General features: G+C 45.6%; 1 protein-coding gene across 1 annotated transcript in view; it reads left to right on the top strand.

Annotated features, from left to right (window-relative positions):
- Positions 1–23,031, top strand: part of SELENOT (selenoprotein T) — a 398,371-nt gene that overhangs the window by 96,840 nt on the left and 278,500 nt on the right. Inside the window, exon 3 of the mRNA XM_044063750.1 lies at positions 21,827–21,953. Within this exon, the coding sequence (XP_043919685.1) occupies positions 21,827–21,953 (127 nt within the window). The remainder of the gene's footprint in view (positions 1–21,826; positions 21,954–23,031) is intronic.

Raw genomic sequence — 23,031 nt, 5'->3', positions numbered from 1 at the left:
AATCTCTCTGTACTGAAGTACTCCCTACCACGATTCTGCTTTTCATAGTGTGTTTGCATTCAGAAACGTGTTGCAACAACTGTAAACTCTGTGTGACTATGGTGTGTGTGTGTTTTTGACAGAAAGGGCTATGTATATAGTTGAATATCTCTGTACTGAAGTACTCCCTACCATGATGCTGCTTAACTAGTGTGTTTGCATTCAGAAACTTACAGATGTTAAGTTGTCAATCTCGCCTTCATTCTTGCTTGATGGGTTCGGAGCCGATCCTCGGCTCCGACTTGGCACTTGCTAAGCTCGAAAGTCACTCTTACCAGCTCGAGGCAGCCCCATATCCCATGATGCAAGGCGGTAAGTACCCAGATCTCATTTGCCGCTTCGCTGATGAGGTCCTCCTTTTGCCAGCTCCTGGTAAGTATTTAGTATTACTAATTTTTAGCCCCAAATCAGAAAATTTTTCTCTTTTTCTTAGATTTCTATCTTTCTTACACACTTTTGAGGTCTTTTCTGACTAACTTTTTTTTTTCCTTCTTTACCTTTTTAGTCAGGCCTTTATTCCCTCCCATCCCCCCGTTAGGGTGTGTGTGTGTGAGAGTTTACAATAACTTCTCATAGTTGCATGTCTGATTCGGGACTGTGTGTGTACTGTTTTGAAGCACTATGTCTAAAGAACAGAGGGTCTCAGGCTTCAAGAAGTGTGACTCGTGCTGTCAGAAGATGTCTCTGACAGACGGTCACACTTCTTGTTTATACTGCCTGGGACCTCTCCACCTGCAGGACTCCTGTGCAATTTGTCACTCTTTTAGCCAGAGAGTCCTGCAGGAAAGGAGAAATAAACTTATTTTAAGGGGTCTCCTTAAACCGGAGGGCTCCCCGGCAAAATCGGCTCCGGGCAAGCCTTCTAGGACTACCAAGGTCCAGGCTTCAGTTTCTAAGCCTCCGGCCTTGGCTCCGGCTCCTTGAGTCGAGATCGCTCGGCTGGAGCCGATCCTAACTTGGCTAAATCCTCGGCACCGATGGCTATCTGTGCCGATACTGTTACTGTCACTTTGGTGTCGGCTCCGACTGGCTCCGACCACCATGTGGCTCAGGCTTCGGTGTCGGCACAGACCGGCTCCGACACCATTGTTTCCTTGCCTGTATCGGCTCCAGCTGGAGCCGATACATCTGGACCTACACTCGGAGCCGAAAAGTTATCGGCTCCGTCTGGATCCGTGGGGTCTTCGGCTCCGATGGTCCCTTCGAGGAAGAGGTCCAGGTCTCCCTCTTTGGAACCGATACTGTCGGCTCCGGCTTCACCTCTTCTTTCGGAGCGGAGCCATCGGAGCCGATCATCGAGGTCTTCCAGGTTGTCAGACCATGATTTAGAGAGAGTGGTAAGCAGATTGCTAAAATCACAGGCATTAGCCCAAATGCTTCATAGTCCGTCTCAACAGACGACTATTAGTCCACACCCTCTTCTCTACCCCAGAGTTTGGAGCTGGAGTCTACAAGAATAGTTACTGCTATGGCTGAGGGCCAGATACCCCCCCTTCTGCGCTTTCAGCATCTACTCTTATCTCCTCCTCGAGACCTTCCTTGGAGGGATTCGGTGGCCGGGCTTCCCTGGTCTGCTCCGAGGGGGTGAGTGGCATAGGACCCTTGTCCGACCCCGCTCTTCCCCTTGGAGCTTCGGCCTTGGTGAGCTCGGCTCCGACATCTTCCTCGGAGCCTTCCCTTTCGGTGGGCCCGGAGTCCCAGTTTCTTCGGAACGGGTTCTCTCGGATCTCCCTGGGAGGGGAGCCTTCGAGGTGATGAGGAGTGTGCTGGCCCCTGGGCTCAGTCAGCAATCTATTCCTTTAGCTCCTCCCTCTATGGTGCCTGTTGATATCTCTTCCCACTCTCTTGCACCCGGACCGAGAGATCCACCTCCTCAGGTTTCCCCACTGGGAGGAACCCCCTCTTCCGAGGATTCTCCTGATCCGTCAGGAGATGCTCCGCGCAAGAGGACTTGTAAGAGGAAGCACCTAGACTCCCCTGAGTCTATTACTTCGGATACCGACTTAGATGAGTCGGAGGGGTCCCCAAGATCCCCCTCTGAGGATGTCTCCTTTTCAGACATCCTAGAACTCCTGAAACAGAGGGGAAACTGGCCTACCATAAATCCCTCCGATGAGGAGTCGGTATACCTAGAGGCGTTTGGTTCTCGACCCTCCACCTCCTGGGTATCTCCGTCTTTTGACCCCCTCATGCAGGTAATCGCTCGAAAGGCTTGGGCTTCTCCTGACTCCATAGAGCCAGTTCCCAGGAGGCCTTCTAAATTTATTACAGCCCCTTCTGAACAGCAATTCCTTACGAAAGGTGTCCCGGTTGATGCCATGGTGGTGGCGGCCGCCACTAAAAAGCAACTTGCAGATCCTTCCATACCAGTCCATCCTCCTAACAAGGATTCCAGGACCATGGACAGGTATGATAAGCGGATGTTTTCCTCAGCGACTTTTGCCATGCGTTCGCTGAACTATTTGTGTCACTTCACCAGACTCCAAAGGGACATCCTTAAGGAACTAGGTGAAGTAGTACAGGATCCTACAGCTCAGGGGGCACAAGACAAGATTGCTTCTCAGCTAGGAATCCTTAACTCCATAACCAACTCCTCCATGCGGCTGATTTCGTATGCAGCAGATGGGGCGAGTAGAGCCGCAGGCACAGGAGTGGCTCTGAGACGTCAAGCCTGGATGCGGCTCTGTAATTTTGCTGATCCCTTCAAGGCGTCCTTCACAAACTCTCCCTTTGATGGGTCAACTTTGTTTGGTCCTCAAATGAAGGATACATTGACCAGGTGTGAGCAGGACGGCAAGACTCTTTCTGCCGTAGGGGTCCGTTTTTCCACCCCTTCTAGACCTTAACCCAAAGGACAGAAGGGTGGAAAGATGTGGTTCTGCAAATCCCAAGGAGGCACGCCGGATACACGTGGTCAGTTTACCCCTAGAGGCAGAGGGGGTAATAATAACAGACACCGCCCCAGAGGCAGAGGGGGTCCACAAAACCAGGGAAACAGAGAGTCTCTCTCTGACAAGCCCTTCCAGCATCCCTGAGGTGTTGCCCGGCCGTCCATCCTTGGAGGCAGTCGGGGGAAGATTATCGCTGTACCCACAAGCCTGGCTTTCCCTCTCACAAGACAGATGGGTACAGTCAATCATATCCGAGGGTTACAAAATTCCTTTTGAGGAAAGTCCCTTCAATCACAAAAATTCCCTTCCAGATGTGCCACCCGGTCTAAGGGAAATCGCAAAGTTAGAAGTATCAAAGCTTCTACACAAAAGGGCCATTCAGCCAGTTACAACAGACCATTCAGAGCCCGGAATCTACTCAAGGTTCTTTTGGTCCCCAAAAGACGGGAGATTGGAGACCAATATTGGATCTCAGCAGACTCAACAAGTCTGTGAAAAGACGAGATTCGAATGGTCACACTTCAATCAATTTTGCCCTTCCTGGGCAAAGACAACTGGATGTGCTCAATAGACCTTCAGGATGCATACTATCACATAATAATTCACAGACGCTCCAGAAGGTTTCTCCGCTTTCGGCTGGGGTCCAGTCCTTTTCAATTCAGAGCCCTGCCCTTTGGTCTCACTACAGCCCCCAGAGTGTTCACCAAATGTATGGCAGTGGTCACGGCTCACCTGAGACGTCAAGGATTCCAGGTGTTTCCGTATCTCGATGACTGGCTCCTTTCAGCCACCACCAGGCATCAACTTCTCCAAGCCAGGGATTGCACCCTAAATCTCTGCACTCAGTTAGGAATTTCGATCGACTATGAAAAATCCTCCTTGTTGCCCTGCCAGTCTATTACTTTTATAGGCAAATTTAGACACTGTTCGATGTCAGCAACCCTCACAGACCAAAGGATTTTAGATATCCAAAGTCACGTGCGGATCATCCTCGCCAGCAAAATGGACCCAACCAGACTGGTCCTGAAAGTGTTCGGCCTCATGGCACCGGCCATTACTCTTCTTCCCTTGGCCGCTTCTACATGCGTCTTCTTCAATGGATGTTGTTCACCCAGTGGTCTTACCAACAACTTCCCATGCGTCACCAAATCCTGGTGACACAAGCTTGCAAAAACCACCTTTCCTGGTGGATTTCTTCTCCCCAGATTCATCAGGGCAGACCCTTTGTATCCCCGGCCCCGGTAGCCACAGTCACTACGGACGCCTCCCTGATCGGGTGGGGGGGTCATTATCAGGGCAGGATGGTTCATGGGACGTGGCAACCATTCGAATACCACCTGCACATAAATATCCTAGAGATGAGAGCAGTGCTTTTAACGTTGCAAGCCCTCAACGACTTTCTTCCCTTGGGAACAATTACAGTTCACACGGACAACATGTCTGTAGTATGGTATATCAACAAACAGGGCGGAACCAAGTCCTACCCCTTGTGTCGAGAAGCTCTCAGACTTTCTCAATGGGCGATCTCCTCTCATCGGTTTCTGGTAGCAACGCATATCCCTGGGAAAACCAACTTTTTAGCGGACAGATTGAGCAGAGCTATTCTCATGTCTCACGAGTGGTCTCTCAAACAATCTATAGTGGAGGAGATTTTTCTAGAATGGGGCTGCCCATGTTGCGATCTTTTTGCTACTCCCCAAAACAGCAAATGCCCAGACTTCTTCTCTCTCTTCCCACTGCCAGGCCATCCCCCCAGAGACGCTCTTACCCAGGATTGGCCCCAGGGACTTCTTTATGCCTTTCCTCCCTTTCCATTGATTCCACAAGTACTCCAGAAAGCCACCGTTTTGAGAGCCAAAATGATTCTCATTGCCCCCTATTGGCCTCGGCAAATTTGGTTTCCGTTCCTCCATCGTCACCTATTGGTGCAGCCGTGGCATCTGGACCCAGTGCCAGACCTTCTGATCCACCAATCGGGTCACCTGCATCGGTCTATTCCTTCTCTCAACCTCACAGCTTGGTTGCTCCACTTCCTTCCTTAGCCAGGCTTCCTATGATCTCTAACCCGGTTAGGGACATCATAGTGGCTTCTCTTAAATCCTCTACTAGAAAGATTTATACCAGCAAGTGGAAACGCTTCTCTTGTTGGGCAAAATCAAAGAATATAGATCCCTTTACTGCCCCTGTTCATGCAGTTTTGGATTTTTTAGTGGAAATCTTTCACTCGGGCTCTTCATCTTCCACGGTTAAAGTTCAGTTGGCTGCCATCTCGAACTTTCATGTCGGGTTTGCAGATCACAACATTATGTCCCACAGGCTTTGTAGAGCCTTTCTAAAGGGGATTTTTCTCCTTAAACCTCCTGTCAGAAGTCCTCCTCCTCAATGGGACCTAAATCTAGTGCTGACATCCTTAATTCTTCCTCCCTTTGAGCCAGCTGTTTCATGTTCTCTGAAGTTTCTTTCATGGAAAACACTCTTCCTTGTCGCTATTACCTCAGCCAGCTGAGTGTCAGAACTTCATGCCCTTTCTCTTCGTCCCCCTTATTTGGTCTTCCACAAGGACAGGGTATCCTTGAGAACTAATCCATCCTTTTTGCCTAAGGTGGCTTTGAAAACTAATTTGAACCAATCTCTTGATCTCCCTGTATTTTTCCCTAATTACTCTAACAGATCGGAACAAAAATTACATTATCTTGATGTTCACCGCCAACTCAGATATTATTTGGACAGAACAAAACAATTCAGGAAATCCGATCAGCTCTTTCTTTCTTATGCTGAAAATAAGAAAGGCCTTCCTGTTTCCAAAGTGACCTTATCTAGATGGCTTTCTTCCACCATCTCTGAAATCTATCAACTCAGGGGCAAACAGCTGTGCTCAAAACCAAAAGCGCATTCCACCAGAAGTTTAGCCACTTCCACAGCTTTTCAGGCTAGACTCCCTTTAGACACTATTTGTGCAGCAGCCACTTGGGCCACTCCTCATACCTTTGTTTCTCATTACAAATTGGATTTGGCCTCCAGGGATAGAGCCAGTTTTGGTTCTACGGTTCTCAAGAGTCTGTTCCATTGAGCCACCCAGGATAGAGGTGCTAGGACGGTCCCATCAAGCAAGAATGAAGGCGAGATTGACAACTTAACATTGAGAAGTTATGTACCTACCATAACGTTCCATGTTAGTTGTCTTCTCGCCTTCTTTCTTGCGATCCTCCCTCCTACCCCCTTGCCTGGACAGACCTTGTTCTCCTTTATCTGGAAGATTGCTTCTTTAGGCACCAGTTAGTTACCTGGTTCCCATTTCAGCCCTTCCTTAGGGTAATTGCTTTCTTTCCTCAGTGGAAAGTTTTTTCTGTGCTAGGTGTGTCTCCCTATAGGTACAAATGAGATCTGGGTACTTACCGCCTTGCATCATGGGATATGGGGCTGCCTCGAGCTGGTAAAAGTGACTCTCGAGCTTAGCAAGTGCCGAGTCTGAGCCGAGGATCGGCTCCGAACCCATCAAGCAAGAAAGAAGGCGAGAGAAGACAACTAACATGGAACGTTATGGTAGGTACATAACTTCTCATTTTTATACTGAATGTTTATAGCTACATGAATTAGAAATTAACCAATTTCCTTTTCAGAGCCTAAGCTGAAAAGTTCACTCCTTACAAGCACTGCTTCCCCTGGAAAACATATATATATATATATATATATATATATATATATATATATATATATATATATATATATATATGTATGTATATATATGTAATGTATGTATATATATATATATATATATATATATATCAGAGACCTAGTTCAAGACAGATGACAGCACTCCTTTAATGCAGGATTTCAATACCTGCCACAAGTTCAGGCCTATCACCCGAGATGAAAAGGTGATGGTGTCTACATATTCTTAAACAACATTTCATCTCCAGACTTGCTATGTGAGATAATGACGTGGAATTCCTCTGCATCCAGCTTAGCATTAACAAAACTCCTTACTGTGTCATACCTAACTATAGGTCCCCTCTATGTACCCCATCAGTCCATATCTCCTACCTAACTAATATGGTGTCCCTATGCATTAAGCCAACACCATTATTCTAGGAGACTTCAATCACATTTTCTTCCAAAATTGCCATTTTGAGGAAGGATTATTAGGGGAGAGCAACATTGAGCCAAAATTGGGGACAATGGAGAGGTTTGGATATTCCTAATTCTACAAAGCGATTTGCACATACCTCTCAACCTCTTAATGCAGGAAATCTGGACAAGGCTAAATATATTGGGGGAACATACAAACACTACTAAAAATTGCTCTTGTATAAACTTGACAGTTGATAGAATAATAGGTCTGGCATTAGCATGCATTTTTCTGAAGGTTATGACGTTTGAAACTCAAATGTCTGTCATTTAGTGACTTCATTGTATGAGGAACAAACCAAAAATAAGAAGCAAATATCTATTCATTCTGCAAAGATATGGACAACTGAGAGGTATAGTTCAACCAGGGCTGTCCAGTTTGTCTGTTTGCTCCAGTATCACATAGTCCCAACACATCAGCGAACCAAACACATAAACACACAAAAACATACTCGGAGGCTCTAAATAAAAATCTACCTAAGCAACAGAGACCTCCAAAGCAGACATCCAAGCAAACGCTACCTCAAAACAAAACATGCACAACACATAGCCCACAAAGTCAGTGTGACAAGCAGCCACAGCCCTTAAGGCTGAGTAACACACCTGATACTCTTGTAATAGGTGACTCTCTATTGTCAGACACACTGACGTCCCGCTCACCAGGCTGAATAAAGAGAAGGTCACGGTGACCTGCCTGTCGGGTGCTAGGATCCGCCACATAACGCAAGCACTCAGGTCACTCCAAAGCAAATACAAATATGACTCAGTCATTGTACATGCTGGTGTGAATGACCTGAGATGTACCTCCCTGGACTACATGAAAAGAGACATAGAGGAGCTCTATGATCATGTAGCCCAGGCTGGTATGACCCTGACCTTGAGCAGCATCTTACCCTCACCTAGAATGATGCCACAATACAAAGACAAAATGATCGATTTTAACAATTGGCTAAAATTTTGGTGTCATTCAAAGGGGATCCAGTCTCTGTCAGCCTGGGATGACATGCTCGACAAGCCACGTTGCTTTGCCAGGGACGGCTTGCACCTGTCACCACTGGGCTTTCGGATATTGGCAAAGGCTCTTGCCACCCCCATAGTGCCTTTTTTAGGCAAGGCTGAAAAGTCAAACCCACCCCCATAGACAGCACAAGGAACAAGAAACTAAGGGTAATGCTGCTAAATGCCAGAAGTCTTAACCTCAAGATGCATGCACTCAAAGCTCTCCTCAGTATGGAGAACATCGATATCTGTGCAGTGACAGAAACCTGGTTCAAGGCTCCAGAGATCACCCCAGCACTACCAGGCTATACCTCATATCATGCTTTTCGGCCCCAAAACCCGGACCGAACCACAAAAGGAGGAGGAGTTTCCATATTTATCAAGGATATCCACACCTCCAGGTTAGTGGCATTGCACGGCATCGGAGACCATCCATGTGCAACTAACAGTGGGCAAGACTGCTTTTCAGTTTATAGCATCCTACAGACCACCCTCTCAGTCAGGAATCCCACTCGGCTTTCCTGAAAACATTGGAGAGCATGAAGATCTCTCCAAACACCATTATATTGGGCGACTTCAACTACCCAAACATTGACTGGGAGCACTACTCAAGCCCCAGCACCTTAGCCCAAAGGTTCCTGGAAATTATAAACTCAAATGCTATGGAACAACTAGTCACCACTCCCACAAGAGGGGACAACATGCTAGACCTGATCATTACCAACATGGGGACTCTCTGCTCCACACCAGAAGTCTATCCCTCATTGGTAAGATCAGACCATAAATTAATTTCACTGGATGTCCACATTCCGACCCCACCCCCAGCCCAGAAAACCACAGTGAAAAACTTCACAAAAGCGAACTTCTCACTTCTCAAAACCGAAGTGGAATCCTTCAAGGCCCCAGGGCCAGTGGAAACTACGGCCCAAACTGCAGAATCCTATATAAACGCATTCTACGGACATCTCCAGGAATGCATGGATCATGCTATCCCAAACAAAACCAAGACCCAATCATCCAAAGGCAGGCGTCCAGTCTGGTGGACCCCTGCCATAAATAAACTGTACAACAGAAGGAGGAAGCTACTATATGATGGAGCGAAATCCCTAATAGGGAAGGCATCTCTGATTAGTACTAGCAAAAAATTACGATCCCTCATAAAATCCTCCAAGGCCAGCTTCGAGAGAAAAATTGCACAGGACACCAAAGACAATCATAAGGCTTTTTTCAGTTATGCTAGAAACCTGGGATGCAACTCCCAGACTTGTTCTGAGTTGATTCTAAACAACAAAAAATACACTGAACCCACAGACATCGCCAATATCCTGGCAGACAGGTTCAGTACAAACTCCCCCCCCCCCCCAAAAGAGCAAGTATCTATCCCGGCAGAGGGCTGCTTCCCAAACATCTTTGATGCTCAGGCGAAGGCTTCCCTCCAAAGCAAAAAACACTGCTTCCATGGGACCAGATGGCGTCCCAGGTTGCGTCCTACATGAACTCCAAGAGGAACTAATCCCTCAAATAAAACAGCTGTACAATCTCAGCCTCACTACAGGATATGTTCCCACAGAGTGGCGTACAGCAACAGTGGTCCCACTCCACAAAGGTGGAGCCTCCATGGACCCTGGAAACTATCACCCCATAAGCCTGACTAGCTTAGTCTGCAAGGCTATGGAGAGGATCATCATGGAGCTCATAAACAAAGACATTGGGGACCTACAGACACTAGATCCTACCCAGTTTGGCTTTGTCAAGGGCAGATCCTGCCTTTTGAACCTGGTTGACTTCTTCGAAACAGTCACCAAAGCCATAGATGAAGGGAAGGTAGTCCACACAGCCTATCTGGACCTTGCAAAGGCATTTGACACAATACCCCACTCGGGCATCCTAGATGAGCTATCCAGCTTAAATATAAACCCCTATGTCACAAGATGGGTCGCAAACTGGCTCAAAGACAGAACCCACAGAGTGAGAGTTGCTGGAGCCATGTCAGACTCGAAACCGGTCACAAGTGGCATCCCACAGGGTTCTGTCCTGGGACCACTCTTGTTCAGTATATACTTTTCCGAGGTACAGGCAAACATGGGAGGACTATGGCTCACCAAGTTTGCAGACTACTGCAAACTGGGTGCCATAATCAACTCTCCAGCTGACACAAACATCCTTCAAAAGGGTCTCACAGAGACAGATAACTGGTGCCAGCGCCATGGTTTAAAGCTAAATGCCAAAAAATGTATAGTCATACCCTTTGGCAAAAACAATGTGCCCACAAATTACCACATAGGCGGAAACCCATTAAGTACAGAGAAAGTTATTAGGGACCTGGGGACCCAAGTTGATAGCAATCTCTCCTTTGAAAACCACATTGCCAAAGTGGTTAGAAAGACCTTCTACATAGCCCACCTCATCACGAAGGGTTTCACATCTAGATCAAGAGAGGTAATAGTGCCCCTTTATTCATCCCTCATCAGGCCCATCATAGAATACAATGCCCCTTTTGGGATGTACCTTACCCGACACCTGCAGCAATTAGAAAGACCCCAACAGTATCTCACCAAGAGGATCAAGGGTCTTAAACAGATGCCATATGCTGCTCCAGCTCTATTCAGTTGCATACCGCCTACTTCGAGGCGATCTATGCCTGACATACAAAGCTATGTCAAATCCAGAATTAATGGACATGCTCCACCTCAGTAAATCTAAATCCCTTAGAGCCACACGCTCGAGGGACTTGAACCTCAGCACAGAAATAAATAGAACTTGCTGGAGGGACAGGTTCATAACCCAGAGGCTCCCTTCGCTCTGGAATAGAATTCCAGTTCATGTGAGGCAGAGCACCTCACTGAATCTCTTCAAGAAGAATCTCGATAGGTGGATGAGGGATCGTAGGTTTGTCCCAGGGATTACTCCCGTGTCACTATTAGACAGAGGCACAGTAAACTAAACCTTAAAAAGGGCACAGTATACTCAAATCAAGGGGTGGTGTAAGCCATACAGAATCGGGCTAGGCTTATAATTGCCCCAGGGCAGATAGCCTAGTATGAACCTATGAACCTGTGCTACCCCCCCACACACACACAAAATCATGGTCAGATGGAGCCTCCTCCCTGCAGCCATTCCAATGTCCCATTCCTTGGTTATTTTGCCCCATTTACCATAAACACTGTAATGTGCATACTGCTTTACTTCTGCGATTATTTAGATTTCATTTGAAAGTTTTATTTTGCATTTTACAGCACAAACTCTAATACATATATGTTAAACAAAGCAATGCAGTCTCACAATGAAAATAGACTTAACATTAAAACTTCTCTGCCCTTGAAACTCACATGCATTGAAACAGCATTGAAACCCACATTCAAAGAAAATACATTTTGCCAGTGGCAGATAAATATCAACTCTGGGCTGTCTTCAAAATCCATAGGCCCGTTGAACATAACATACACATGCTCTTTGATACACCTTCCTGACTGTATTGCATTACATTCCTTGTACAATACAGTACAGTTGTCAGAGGGCATTTTAAATTTATTGTTTTGAACATTTTTCCGGTAAACAATGAAACAAAAGGCATACACCAATGACAAAACTGCCCAATTCAGAACATTTCCATCATAAAAAGTCTACTCAGCCTTCTATAGTCCACCAGTATCAGTAAAAAATATGCACAATCTCTGAAGTAGTAAAATCCACATTAAAGAAATTTGTAACTAAAAGAGGTTGCTGCTAGCAAACAACTTTATATGTCATTGTTTCATCTACAAATAAAGTGCCTGTTGCCCTTGAAGAATAAATTGCCTTTGTTGCATGCAATAAAAAAATAAGCTAGTAATACCGCAATAGGGAATGGATAGCAAACTGATAACAGGTTCATAGTTACTAGGTATCTTTGCCAAAAAGGACTGCAGCATCCACCCCCTTTACAACACAGTACAGTATCAGCAATGCATCTCCCTACTGTGGGAGTAGAACCCACAGCTTTCAGCATCAAACGCAAGTACACTATCTGTTGTGCTTTTAACAATGCAAGCAGACTAAACATAAGCGGCACTAAGCTTTTGCTCCTCTGCAGCTCTCTCAGCTCCTTATAAAATCTACTCGACACTCAGCTATATCTCTGAACTTTGCAGTGCAAGAAATCTGGAAAAAGCCAAAATTTATTGGGGGGGGGACAAAAGGCCAAAAACCAGGAACACATTTTAAACATTGCTTGTATAATGTTGGAAAGTTGCTAGAATAAAATGCTCAGTTACCACCATGCATTTCACTGCCACGTCTTGAACCTAGGGGACCCTGTGCAAAACAGTCAGAGCAACATACCACTACGCCAAATCAGTCGTTTTGTGAAAGAACGACTGAAACTTAAATGGCTACCATTTAGTGAATTCAGTTCTTACCATAGCACAGCTGTCGACCTCTTAACACAAAATATCTGAACAAAGCCAATACCGGGTGAATACAGCCCCCAAACATTCAGTGAATTCAGTTCTCACCATAGCTCTCAACCTCTTAGCAAAAAAACACCCGGACAAAGCCAGTAATGGGGGAATATAGCCCCCAAACATATGCAGTGAATTCAGTTCTTACCATAGTTCTCAACCTTAGCACAAAACCTGGATGAAGCCAATAATGGGGGGGGTACAGTCCCAAAGACAGTGATACATTTCAAATATCCATCTTGTACACTTAGAAAATTGCTAGAATAAAAGCTTTTGTTACCATGCACTTTCTGAAGAATATGAAGTCTGATATTCAAATGTGTCTTTTTTTTTAACATTTGATGTGAGAGTGTTCAATCTCGCCGTTTGTTCTTACACATGGGTGTCGGAGCCGATCCTCGGCTCCTAGTCGGCCGCTTAGCAAAGCTATGCATCTAGGAGAAGCTCGAGACCAACCTACCTCCCACAATTCCCTCTGTCTGTACCTCAGATCTAGTTTGCCGCTGCAATCGATCGCATCGAAATTTGAGAGCTCTGATCAAATTTGGGAAGATAAGATACTTCTAATTATATTTCTTGTGAAATTTTCTATTTTTCTTTGAGGAAATTTATCCTTAGTGCGTGTGTGTGTGTCTAGCTCTACTTCGCGTTATATATATATATATATATATATATATATATATATATATATATATATATATATATATAATTTTTATAGTTTTATACTTGTTTCCTTCAGGCCTACTCCTAGTTTAGGGTTGTTTTTGATTGATAGTTTTCTGTGTTTGTGGACTTGAGTCTATCCTTTTAGACTATTATTTGCTAAAATTGTTTGCCTTTCTTCAGGATATGTCTGAAAAAGCTAAGTCGGGATTTAAGAGGTGTCAGTGTGGGCAAAAGATGTCTGTCACTGACAACCACAGCTCCTGTGTCTATTGTCTTGGCCCTCTCCATCTACAAGAAGACTGCTCTATTTGTCATTCTTTTAGTGGAAGGGTCATGACAAATAGGTGCAGGAAGCTTATGGATAGGGGTCTTTTGAAGCCTTCCTTCCAAGAAGAGCTTGACAAGTCGGACCAGGCTTCTAAGTCCTCGAAGGGATCGAAGACATTGGAGCCCATGTCATCGGTTCCGACTTCGTTTAAAGTTCGCTCACCGGTTCCACAGGCTTTGGGGCCGAGTGTCGAGCTTCTTACTGTCACAGAGCCTCGAGTCTTGGAGCTGGTGTCGGAGTTTCCACCTCCTGCCTTATTGAGGTCGGTACCGTCTTCGGTTTCTTTGACCCGTTCTTCCAGGCCTCTCTTCGACACCGACGTAGATCATGTGGTGCAGAAGTTAATGGAGAACACGGCCTTGTCCAAGCTCATTTCAGTCTCCTCCCAGTTGGTGTCGAGACTCGAAGGTCTTCCCTTATCTCCATCTGAACCTCCTCCGAGGCCTACACAGCTTTCAGAGCCGAGAGATGTTGATCTGATGATTGTGGAGCCCTTGGTGCCGGAACCGTCCCCTTCTTGGTCGGCACCGTTGGCGGACTCGCGGAACCGACGATCCCTCCTTGGTTCCGGGACCGAGAGTCGAACCGATCTTTCAGTACAGACTCTCCCTCTCGGTGCCTCGGCACGGATCACTTCGGCTCTGTCCTCGGGGTCGATACCCTTGGCCTCCGCGTCGGAGACACTTCCGCGTTCCTCGGAACCGGGGGACTCTTCGGCTCGGGGTCCGGGGGCCTTTGACCTCATGAGGAAGGTGTTGTCTTCCAGACAACCACATCAACAGAAACAACTTCTCTCTCCCATAAAGGTCCGTTGTCTTCTTCTGCACCCACGGCTACCCACAAGCGTAGAGCACCAGTGTCTCAGCCACTCCCAGAGGGAGCCCTTCTTTCTCGGAGGCCTCATCGAAAGCCCCTCCCGATGACGTTCCGAGGAAAAAGTTGTGCAAGAGGAGGCACTTAGATTCTCCACAAGAATCTTTAACATCGGATACTGACTTAGATGAGTTGGAAGGGTCCCCGAAATCACCCTCAGAGGATGTCTCCTTTGCTGACATCCTGGAGATCCTGAAGCAGAGAGGTGATTGGCAGGCCCTACCCCCTTCTGAGGATGAGTCTGTTCTGCTGAAGGCATTTGGTGCTCGCCCTTCCTCCTCCTGGGTCACTCCGCCCTTCGATGAGTTAATGGAGTTAATTGCTCGAAGGGCGTGGGAGACTCCTGACACAGTGGAGCCAGTTCCCAGGAAACCTAACAAGTACATCACTGCCCCTCAGGACAAGTCTTACCTTACTAAGGGAGTTCCAGTGGACGCTATGGTGGTGGCCGCAGCCACTAAAAAGGAGATGTCCGAATCTTCCTCGTCTGTCCATCCCCCTAACAGAGACTCTAGGACCATGGACAGATATGGGAAGCGCATTTTTAGTTCAGCGACTTTTTCTATGCGATCGCTGAACTACTTGACGCATTTTACACGATTACAGAGGGATCTAGTCAAAGAGTTGGGAGATATCCTCCAGGGTAATGCAGATGCTGCTGTCTCGGACAAAGTGACTGCACAACTCAACACCCTTACATCCATAGTGAACTCGTCCATGAGGCTCATCTCGTATGCGGCCGAGGGGTCGAGTAGGGCTGCAGCTTCAGCGATTGCTCTTCGTAGACAATCCTGGATGCGGCTGTGCTCCTTTGTGGAAGCCTTCAAGTCTTCCTTTACTGACTCCCCCTTTGATGGTGCCACTCTTTTTGGCCCCAAAGTAAAGGAGACCCTAACCCGGTGTGAGCAGGAGGGAAAGACTCTGTCTGCTGTTGGAGTCCGTTTTTCCACCCCATCCAGACCGTACCCCAAAGGGCAATGAGGTGGAAAGATGTGGTTTCGTAAACCCCAGGGTTCTTTCCCAGGCACACAGGGTGATGCCCCCTCCAGAGGCAGAGAGGGGGGGCAGAGGTGGAAGACGCCGCCCTGGCGGCAGAGGGGGTCCGCAGAACCAAGGCGACAGGGATACCATCCCTGGCAAGCCTTTCCAGCACTCCTGAGAGGAGGCCCGACTGTCCTGCTCTGGAGGCAGTCAGGGGGCGCGTAGCTTTATACCCTCAGGCCTGGCAAAGCCTTACTTCAGACAATTGGGTAAAAAGCATTATTACCAGAGGTTACAAAATCCCCTTTGTATTTCCCCCATTACCACAAAAAAGATTCCCAGATGTACCACCCCATCTGCGAAAACCTGCAGCTATAGAAATCTCAAAGCTGCTAGAAAAATGAGTCATCCAACCAGTCCCGGCGGACCAAAGAGGATCCGGAACTTACTCAAGGTTCTTTTTAGTTCCAAAAAAGATGGGACTGGAGGCCAATTCTGGACCTAAGCAACCTCAATACGTTTGTGAAGTAAGAAAAGTTCCGGATGGTCGCGCTTCAATCGATCCTTCCGTTTTTACAGAAGGACGACTGGATGTGCTCAATAGATCTCAGGGACGCCTACTACCACATCAAAATGGCCAGAGTGTCCAGAGATCACCTGCGCTTCCAGCTGGGAACCAGCCACTTTCAGTTTCGAGCCCTGCCCTGTGGTCTAACCTCAGCCCCCAGGGTTTTCACCAAATGCATGACAGTGGTAGCGTCTCACTTGAGATGCCTAGGATTCCGTGTGTTTTCGTATCTGGATGACTGGCTCCTTACTGCCACCACCGAGCGTCAACTGATACAGGCCAGGGACTACACAATAAGCCTTTGTGCTCAGCTAGGGATTTCGATAAATTTCGAAAAATCTGCGTTACAGCCCTCGCAACATATTTCATTTATAGGCGCAGATCTAGATACCCGTTCTATGCTACTAAAACTGCCCCTCTCAAGAATAGCTTGCCTGCAAGATCACGTATCTCGTCTGCTATTGTCCAAAAAGTCCCCAGCCAATCTAGTCCTGAAAGTCTTAGGGCTCATGTCAGCTTCCCTCATTGCAGTTCCCATGGGGAGGCTACACATGAGAGTTCTCCAGTGGCTGCTGTTCGCACAGTGGTCATTCCAACAGTTACCCCTGACACACGAGATTCACATAACGAATTCCTGCAAAGCACACCTGTCTTGGTGGTTACAGAATCAGAACTTCTTCAGCGGCCGGCCGTTTGTGTTACCCAAACCAACAGCCACAGTGACCACGGATGCTTCCCTGATAGGGTGGGGGGGGCATCTTTCAGGGACAGACAGTCCAAGGCGAATGGTCCAGCTTAGAGTACAACCTGCATATAAATGTTCTAGAGATGAGGGCAGTGTTCCTAGCGTTGCAACACTTCTCACCCCTTCTACCTCTGGGGACCATTGCAGTACAGACGGACAACATGTCCGTAGTCTGGTACATAAACAAACAGGGAGGAACCAAGTCTTACCATTTGTGCAGAGAGGCCATGAGAATTTGGCAGTGGGCAGAATCCACGGGTCGCTTTCTAATAGCAATGCACATCCCGGGGCTATCCAACGTCCTAGCGGACAGGTTGAGCAGAGCCATCCTGTTACCTCACGAGTGGTCCCTCAATCAGAAAGTGGCAGAAAGGATTTTCCGCAAATGGGGCCAGCCTTGCTGCGATCTGTTTGCGTCTCCAATGAACACCAAGTGCAGAAGCTACTTTGCCCTTTTACCCCCTCCAGGGGATGTCCCCAGGGACGCTCTTATTCACGATTGGCCCCCGGGTCTCCTATACGCTTTCCCTCCTATACCTCTGATCCCGAAATTTCTTCAGAAAGCCAAGGACCAAGAGAGGACTATAATTCTCATTGCCCCATTCTGGCCTCGACAGATTTGGTTCCCCTTTCTTCAAGCCCAACAATTGCGGGAGCCTTGGATTCTGGACCCAGTGCCAGACTTGCTGACTCATTCGTCAGGAGCTCCTCACCCGTCACTCCTATCCCTCAAGTTAGCAGCTTGGCTGCTGCGCTTCCCTACTTAGCCAGGTCTGATCTTCTCTCTCCGGTGGTTCAGGATATTCTGGTCGCCTCTCATAAGGCTTCCACTACCAAAATATACACCAGTAAGTGGAAACGTTTCGTCTACTGGGCCACTACACAGCACTTGGATCCCTTAGTAGCCCCTCTGAACAAGATTTTGGAGTTCCTGTCCATGCTATTTCATCAAGGAGCATCTACCGCCACTTTAAAAGTTCAGTTGGCCGCTATTTCCAATTTTCATGTAGGAGAAAACGGAGCTCCCATTATGGCTCATAGACTTTGTAAAGCCTTCTTGAAAGGGTCTTTTCATCTCTGACCGACAGTTAGGTTACCTACAGCTCCTTGGAATCTAAATTTGCTCTTATCCCAACTAATTCTACCACCCTTTGAACCAGCTTCTTCCTGTTCCTTAAAGTTCTTGCCATGGAAAACTCTTTTCCTAGTAGCTATCACTTCAGCCAGACGAGTATCAGAACTTCAGGCACTTTCCATCAAGCAGCCATATTTAATTTTTCACCCTGACAGGGTTTCATTACGCATCAACCCTTCCTTCCTCCTTAAGGTTTGTTCAGTCAACATTAATCAATCCATTGAGCTTCCTACATTTTTCAAGAACCACTCCAACAAGCTGGAATATATGCTGCACAAGTTGGATGTTCATAGACAACTTAGATTTTACCTGGATAGAACTAAGGACCATAGGAAAGCAGACCAGCTCTTTATAACCTTTGCGGACAACAAAAAGGGCACGGCAGTGATGAAGCGCACACTTTCTAAATGGCTAACTGATTGTATAACCTTCGTTTATTCTGCTTCAAATCAGATTTTGCCCTCCAAACCAAAGGGACATTCTACTCTGTCAGTTTCCACATCTCTAGCTCATGCAGCTCGTCTACCATTGGATACGATTTGTGCAGCCGCCACTTGGTCTAAACCGCATACATTCATCACTCATTATAAAGTTGACGGGACTTCCAGGGATAGAGCATCTTTTGGTTCCACTGTGCTCGGGAACGTTCTTCCGTGAGTCATTCAGGGTAACGGAGCTAGGGACGCTACCCATGTGTAAGAAAAAACGGCGAGATTGAACACTCTCACATAAAGAAGTTATGTCCTTACCATAACGTTCCATGTGGAGTGTTCATCTCGCCTTTGTTCTTACATCCCCACCCTCCCACCCTTGGATCTGGAAGAACGTATGGATTTAGAAGTCTGGTCTGTTTGTCTCCCACTAATGGTCTCTCTGTTGTTCGTACTGGCTTGAGCTAGTGTCTGGTCCTTTGTATACTTATGTATTCTCTTATACTCATAACCTGTGTTATTGCTGGATCTGGTTTTGTTTGCAAACTAGATCTGAGGTACAGGCAGAGGGAATTGTGGGAGGTAGGTTGGTCTCGAGCTTCTCCTAGATGCATAGCTTTGCTAAGCGGCCGACTCGGAGCCGAGGATCGGCTCCGACACCCATGTGTAAGAACAAAGGCGAGATGAACACTCCACATGGAACGTTATGGTAAGGACATAACTTCTTTTTAACCAGGAAAGTCTAACTTGGGGAAAAAAAAGCTAATTTTTAGCAGAGGCCCAGGGAGAAACAAACACTCTAGACAGCCAAGAATCAAACCAGAGAACACGTAGCTGTCAGGCAACAATGCTACCACTGTTTTTTACAAATGGTGGTGGGTAGGGAATTAAGGCTCTTATCACTTGGCCCCAAGGGACAGGGTTCAAGCCTTATTCTCTACCCAGCACCATGTAGCACCTGGGGCATTTCACACACACACACACACACACACACACACACACACACACACACACACACACACACACACACACACACACACACACACACACACACAACTTTACTGAGCTTGACATAATAAACAGGAAGCTCTTAACAGTCATAATTGCCTCATACAGTTACTCCACAGCAGAACACAAGCTACTTCAAACCCTTGTTATGTTGCATCTATTTCTCTTTCTGTAAGCTTGTATTGTAATAATATCCCTTCTGTATCAAACAAGAATAAGAATCTTATTCAGCTTAAGGTTAAGAGAGCAAGGAATGTAGCTTATTCAATTCCAGCTTATTGCATTTTTGCCCCAGTGTGACAAAAGCTAATCCTGGACGGTTTCCTTTACCTATCTGCAGCTTCTTCTGTTCTGTCACTCTTTGCTCAAATTTGATACCTACCTACCTTCATTCTTGGTACTTCCTGTGCCTTCTTTAAACTTGGTTATATTCACTTAGCTTAACATGATATAAGAACCAAAATCACACAAAATATTTTATTCTTCTTAGGACTGAAAAAGAAAATTCTGTAATGCTGCATGTCAATACATGACCTGATACTCAAAAGGTTTTCAAACCAAGCTAGTAAACAAATAAGCTATATTGTTTAGTATTCACCGCACATCTGAGTAGTGCTTACTTCAAAACAGTCCATTTTTTCCTAACATGCATATATACTACAAGCAGCAGAGTAGGGCAATGTATTCTGCACTGTAACATAAATGAAACATTAAAAGCTTTAAAAGAAAGTACTACACATTTACAGAAATATGTACAAGCCTTTCATCTTACAATGAAAAGAAATTAGGTTATTTTCCATAACTGAAACAGAAATGTCCTCCTGTTACAACACTGTCCTGTTGATTAAAGTAGTTATTGAAGACAATATGCTGGTCAAATTTTCATATATGTTTTCTCTGAGGCTTTTGAAATGAAGTATATCTAAAATTTAAGATGAGAATGTCACTACAAAACTATGGCTGCTCCTGTAGAAATTTATATGCAGTCTGTTCTTATGCCCTTTTTTCAAATGAAAGAAATACATTTCTTGTTTCTTATTTTCAAAATATGTATACAGTATATGTAATATGGCTTGGCATCGCACTTGATGGAACATCAAATCCAGCAATGATGAAAAGAAAATACTAAAAATCACAGTGCCAAAAACCTGCAATAACAAACTCCCAGATTTGCCCCATCAGTATGCATGTTAGTGCTTGTTTTTGGGTCTGGAGCAATATGGAATTTTGGAAGATGATTTTTGCAATAGTGTTGTTTTTTTGGCAATGTAATTTTTTTGTGATTTTTCTTGGTATTGCTGGATTTGAAGCTCTATCTTTCGAGCTTGTGACAGGCAGCGAACAATATGAACATATATTTGTGTGTGTGTGTGTGTGTGTGTGTGTGTGTGTGTGTGTGTGTGTGTGTGTGTGTGTGCGCGCAGACACACACACACACACACATACACACACACACACACACTCTGAAAGTGTCCCATCTTCCGCTCGTTTCCTCCTGCTTGCGAATCCGTCAGTTTCAGTTCCCGCTCGTGGTCCCATTTTCCGCTTGCGAACCCCAAAACCGTCCGTCCATGTGAGTTTCCGCTCGCAAAACTTGAAAATATGCGAGTGATGATGTCAGCACGCCCGCGACCGTTCTTCTTAAAGAAGAACGCATGATGTCAGCACGGACTTCTTTCTTCTTAAAGAACGTCCAAAAAAAAAACAAAAAACTTTTTTTTAAAATTATAGCATTAGTCAGCCGATTCCACACCCCCTTGCACCTGCCTGCGGGCGCCCTTGGTGCTGACCTACTGAAAATGCAGGAAAAGAGCAAATGCTGAACAATGCGGTTCTCCTTCTCTCTCTTTTTTTGCAGATGTGCAAGTCCTGCTGCACCACTGATGTTGGGGGCAAGGCCTCCTCCCCAAACTTGTTTGCCATGCTTTGGAGAAAAGGGAATATTCTGAGAAATGGTCACCTCATACTGACTGTGTATGCTTTTACAGCCATTCAGTCTCAGCTTTACAGGGCATGTAAAGTGGGTCCCAGCTTTTCAAATGGGTACTCCTGCTTTGGCATAATGGTATAACCAAGGAAATGAGACCCAGCAAATCTCAGGCTGCCAAGCTCAAAAAATTATGAAGCTCTTGAAATGTAACTGTTTGCATATACAATAGTGCACCATAGGTAAACTATAATATGTATAGTGCACCATAGGTAAACTATAATATGTATTTAGAAGCTGACATAAGTTTAAATTTTGAATATCTTAAACTGTAGCACTTATTTTACGTATTATATGTATGTTACTAGACATAATGGATGTAGAAAAAAGGATGCACAAATGAGAAGTTTGTTTCAGAAAAACTTCCTGTTTTGAAAGGAAAAAGCACAAGGAGATATTCCTGTAGATGCTCAAAAATAGTTTGCTTTAGCTGAGTAATTCATGTTGAGTTGGGTAAGCAGCATCTGTGGTCACACTTGTTTAATGACTTCATTGTAGCTGTATCTGTGTTTGTTGCAACTTAAGTTTATTGGTTTAAATGAGTTTCAGTCCTGCTGTTGTGATGCATACCGTTTTTTTCAGCAGTATGTTTTTTCCCTCCATTCTAGGCACATAGCTTCCTTCTTTTCCATCTTCAAGTTGGTGTTAATAGGACTAATTATTGTTGGTAAAGATCCATTTGCATTATTTGGCATGCCAGCACCAAGCCTTTGGCAGTGGGGTCAAGAGAACAAGGTATGTATTTCAACTGAATGTGTTTAATACACCAAACTGCATGATTTATGTTAAATGACTGTCGAAGTATAGGATGCAGTAGATCATTTTCAAGCAATTCTTGGGAAGGGGATGTGTGGAACTGGCACCCCTCACTGTTTTTGGCATGTTATTGTGTTGGCAGTTATGACTTTTATCGCATAAAAGGAAAAAATGTTCCTTTTGTTTCATCGATTTGTTTTTTATAGATCACTAATACAGCGTTCTTTACTACTGGGATTTCAGCCACAGAATACAGCGTTCTTTACTACTGGGATTTCATCCACAGAAGGATTGACCTAGAACTCTGTGCCCTTTTCCCTCAAGACATCTGCTATTTTAAATATTGCTGTTGCTCTTCACAGTAAGGGTACTGTTTTTGGGCATCCATAATCTAGCATTGTTTGATCTGACCTCCAGCTCAGTCTGATAAGTAATAAATTGGGGGAACTTTTTTTAATTGCATTTTGTTAGTGATAGCTGATTCTGTTAAAAGGGTTGGATGTCAGATAAGATGTTTATGCCCCTAAGAAGAAAAGAGACAGGTACTCTTGCTGTGGACTTTCTCACACAAACGCAATCAGTTTGTGCATTTTTTAGTCCTAGAAAATGGTACTTAAAGCTTTATGGTCTATCAAGATTTTAATCCAAAACTATCCTAGTGGACAGCATTTCCTGCAAAACTATTTAGATTTGAAAACTGTTACTCCTACTGATTTGGCAGTTTCCAGTTAATCCTTGACTGTAGATGCACCCCTCCTCCATCTTCTCTTTTGGCTGTTCCCGTTAAAGGTCGCCACAGTGGATCATCTGTTTTCATTTCTTCCTGTCCTCTGCATCTTGCTCTGTCACACTAACCACCTGCATGTCCCCTCTCACCACATCCATAACACTTATCTTAGGCCTTCCTCTTACCTGGCAGATCCATCCTTGGCATCCTTTTCCCAGTATACCCAGCATCCCTCCTCAGCGCATGTCCAAACCAACACAATATCGCCTCTCTGACTTTGTCTCCAAACCGTCCAACCTGAGCTGACCCTCTAATATACTGATTCCTAAA

This window comes from Protopterus annectens, chromosome 2.part2 (genome assembly GCF_019279795.1).
Source record: "Protopterus annectens isolate FY-2018-M chromosome 2.part2, PAN1.0, whole genome shotgun sequence".
Lineage (NCBI taxonomy): Eukaryota > Metazoa > Chordata > Ceratodontiformes > Protopteridae > Protopterus > Protopterus annectens.
This window is presented reverse-complemented; position numbering and strand designations above follow the sequence as displayed.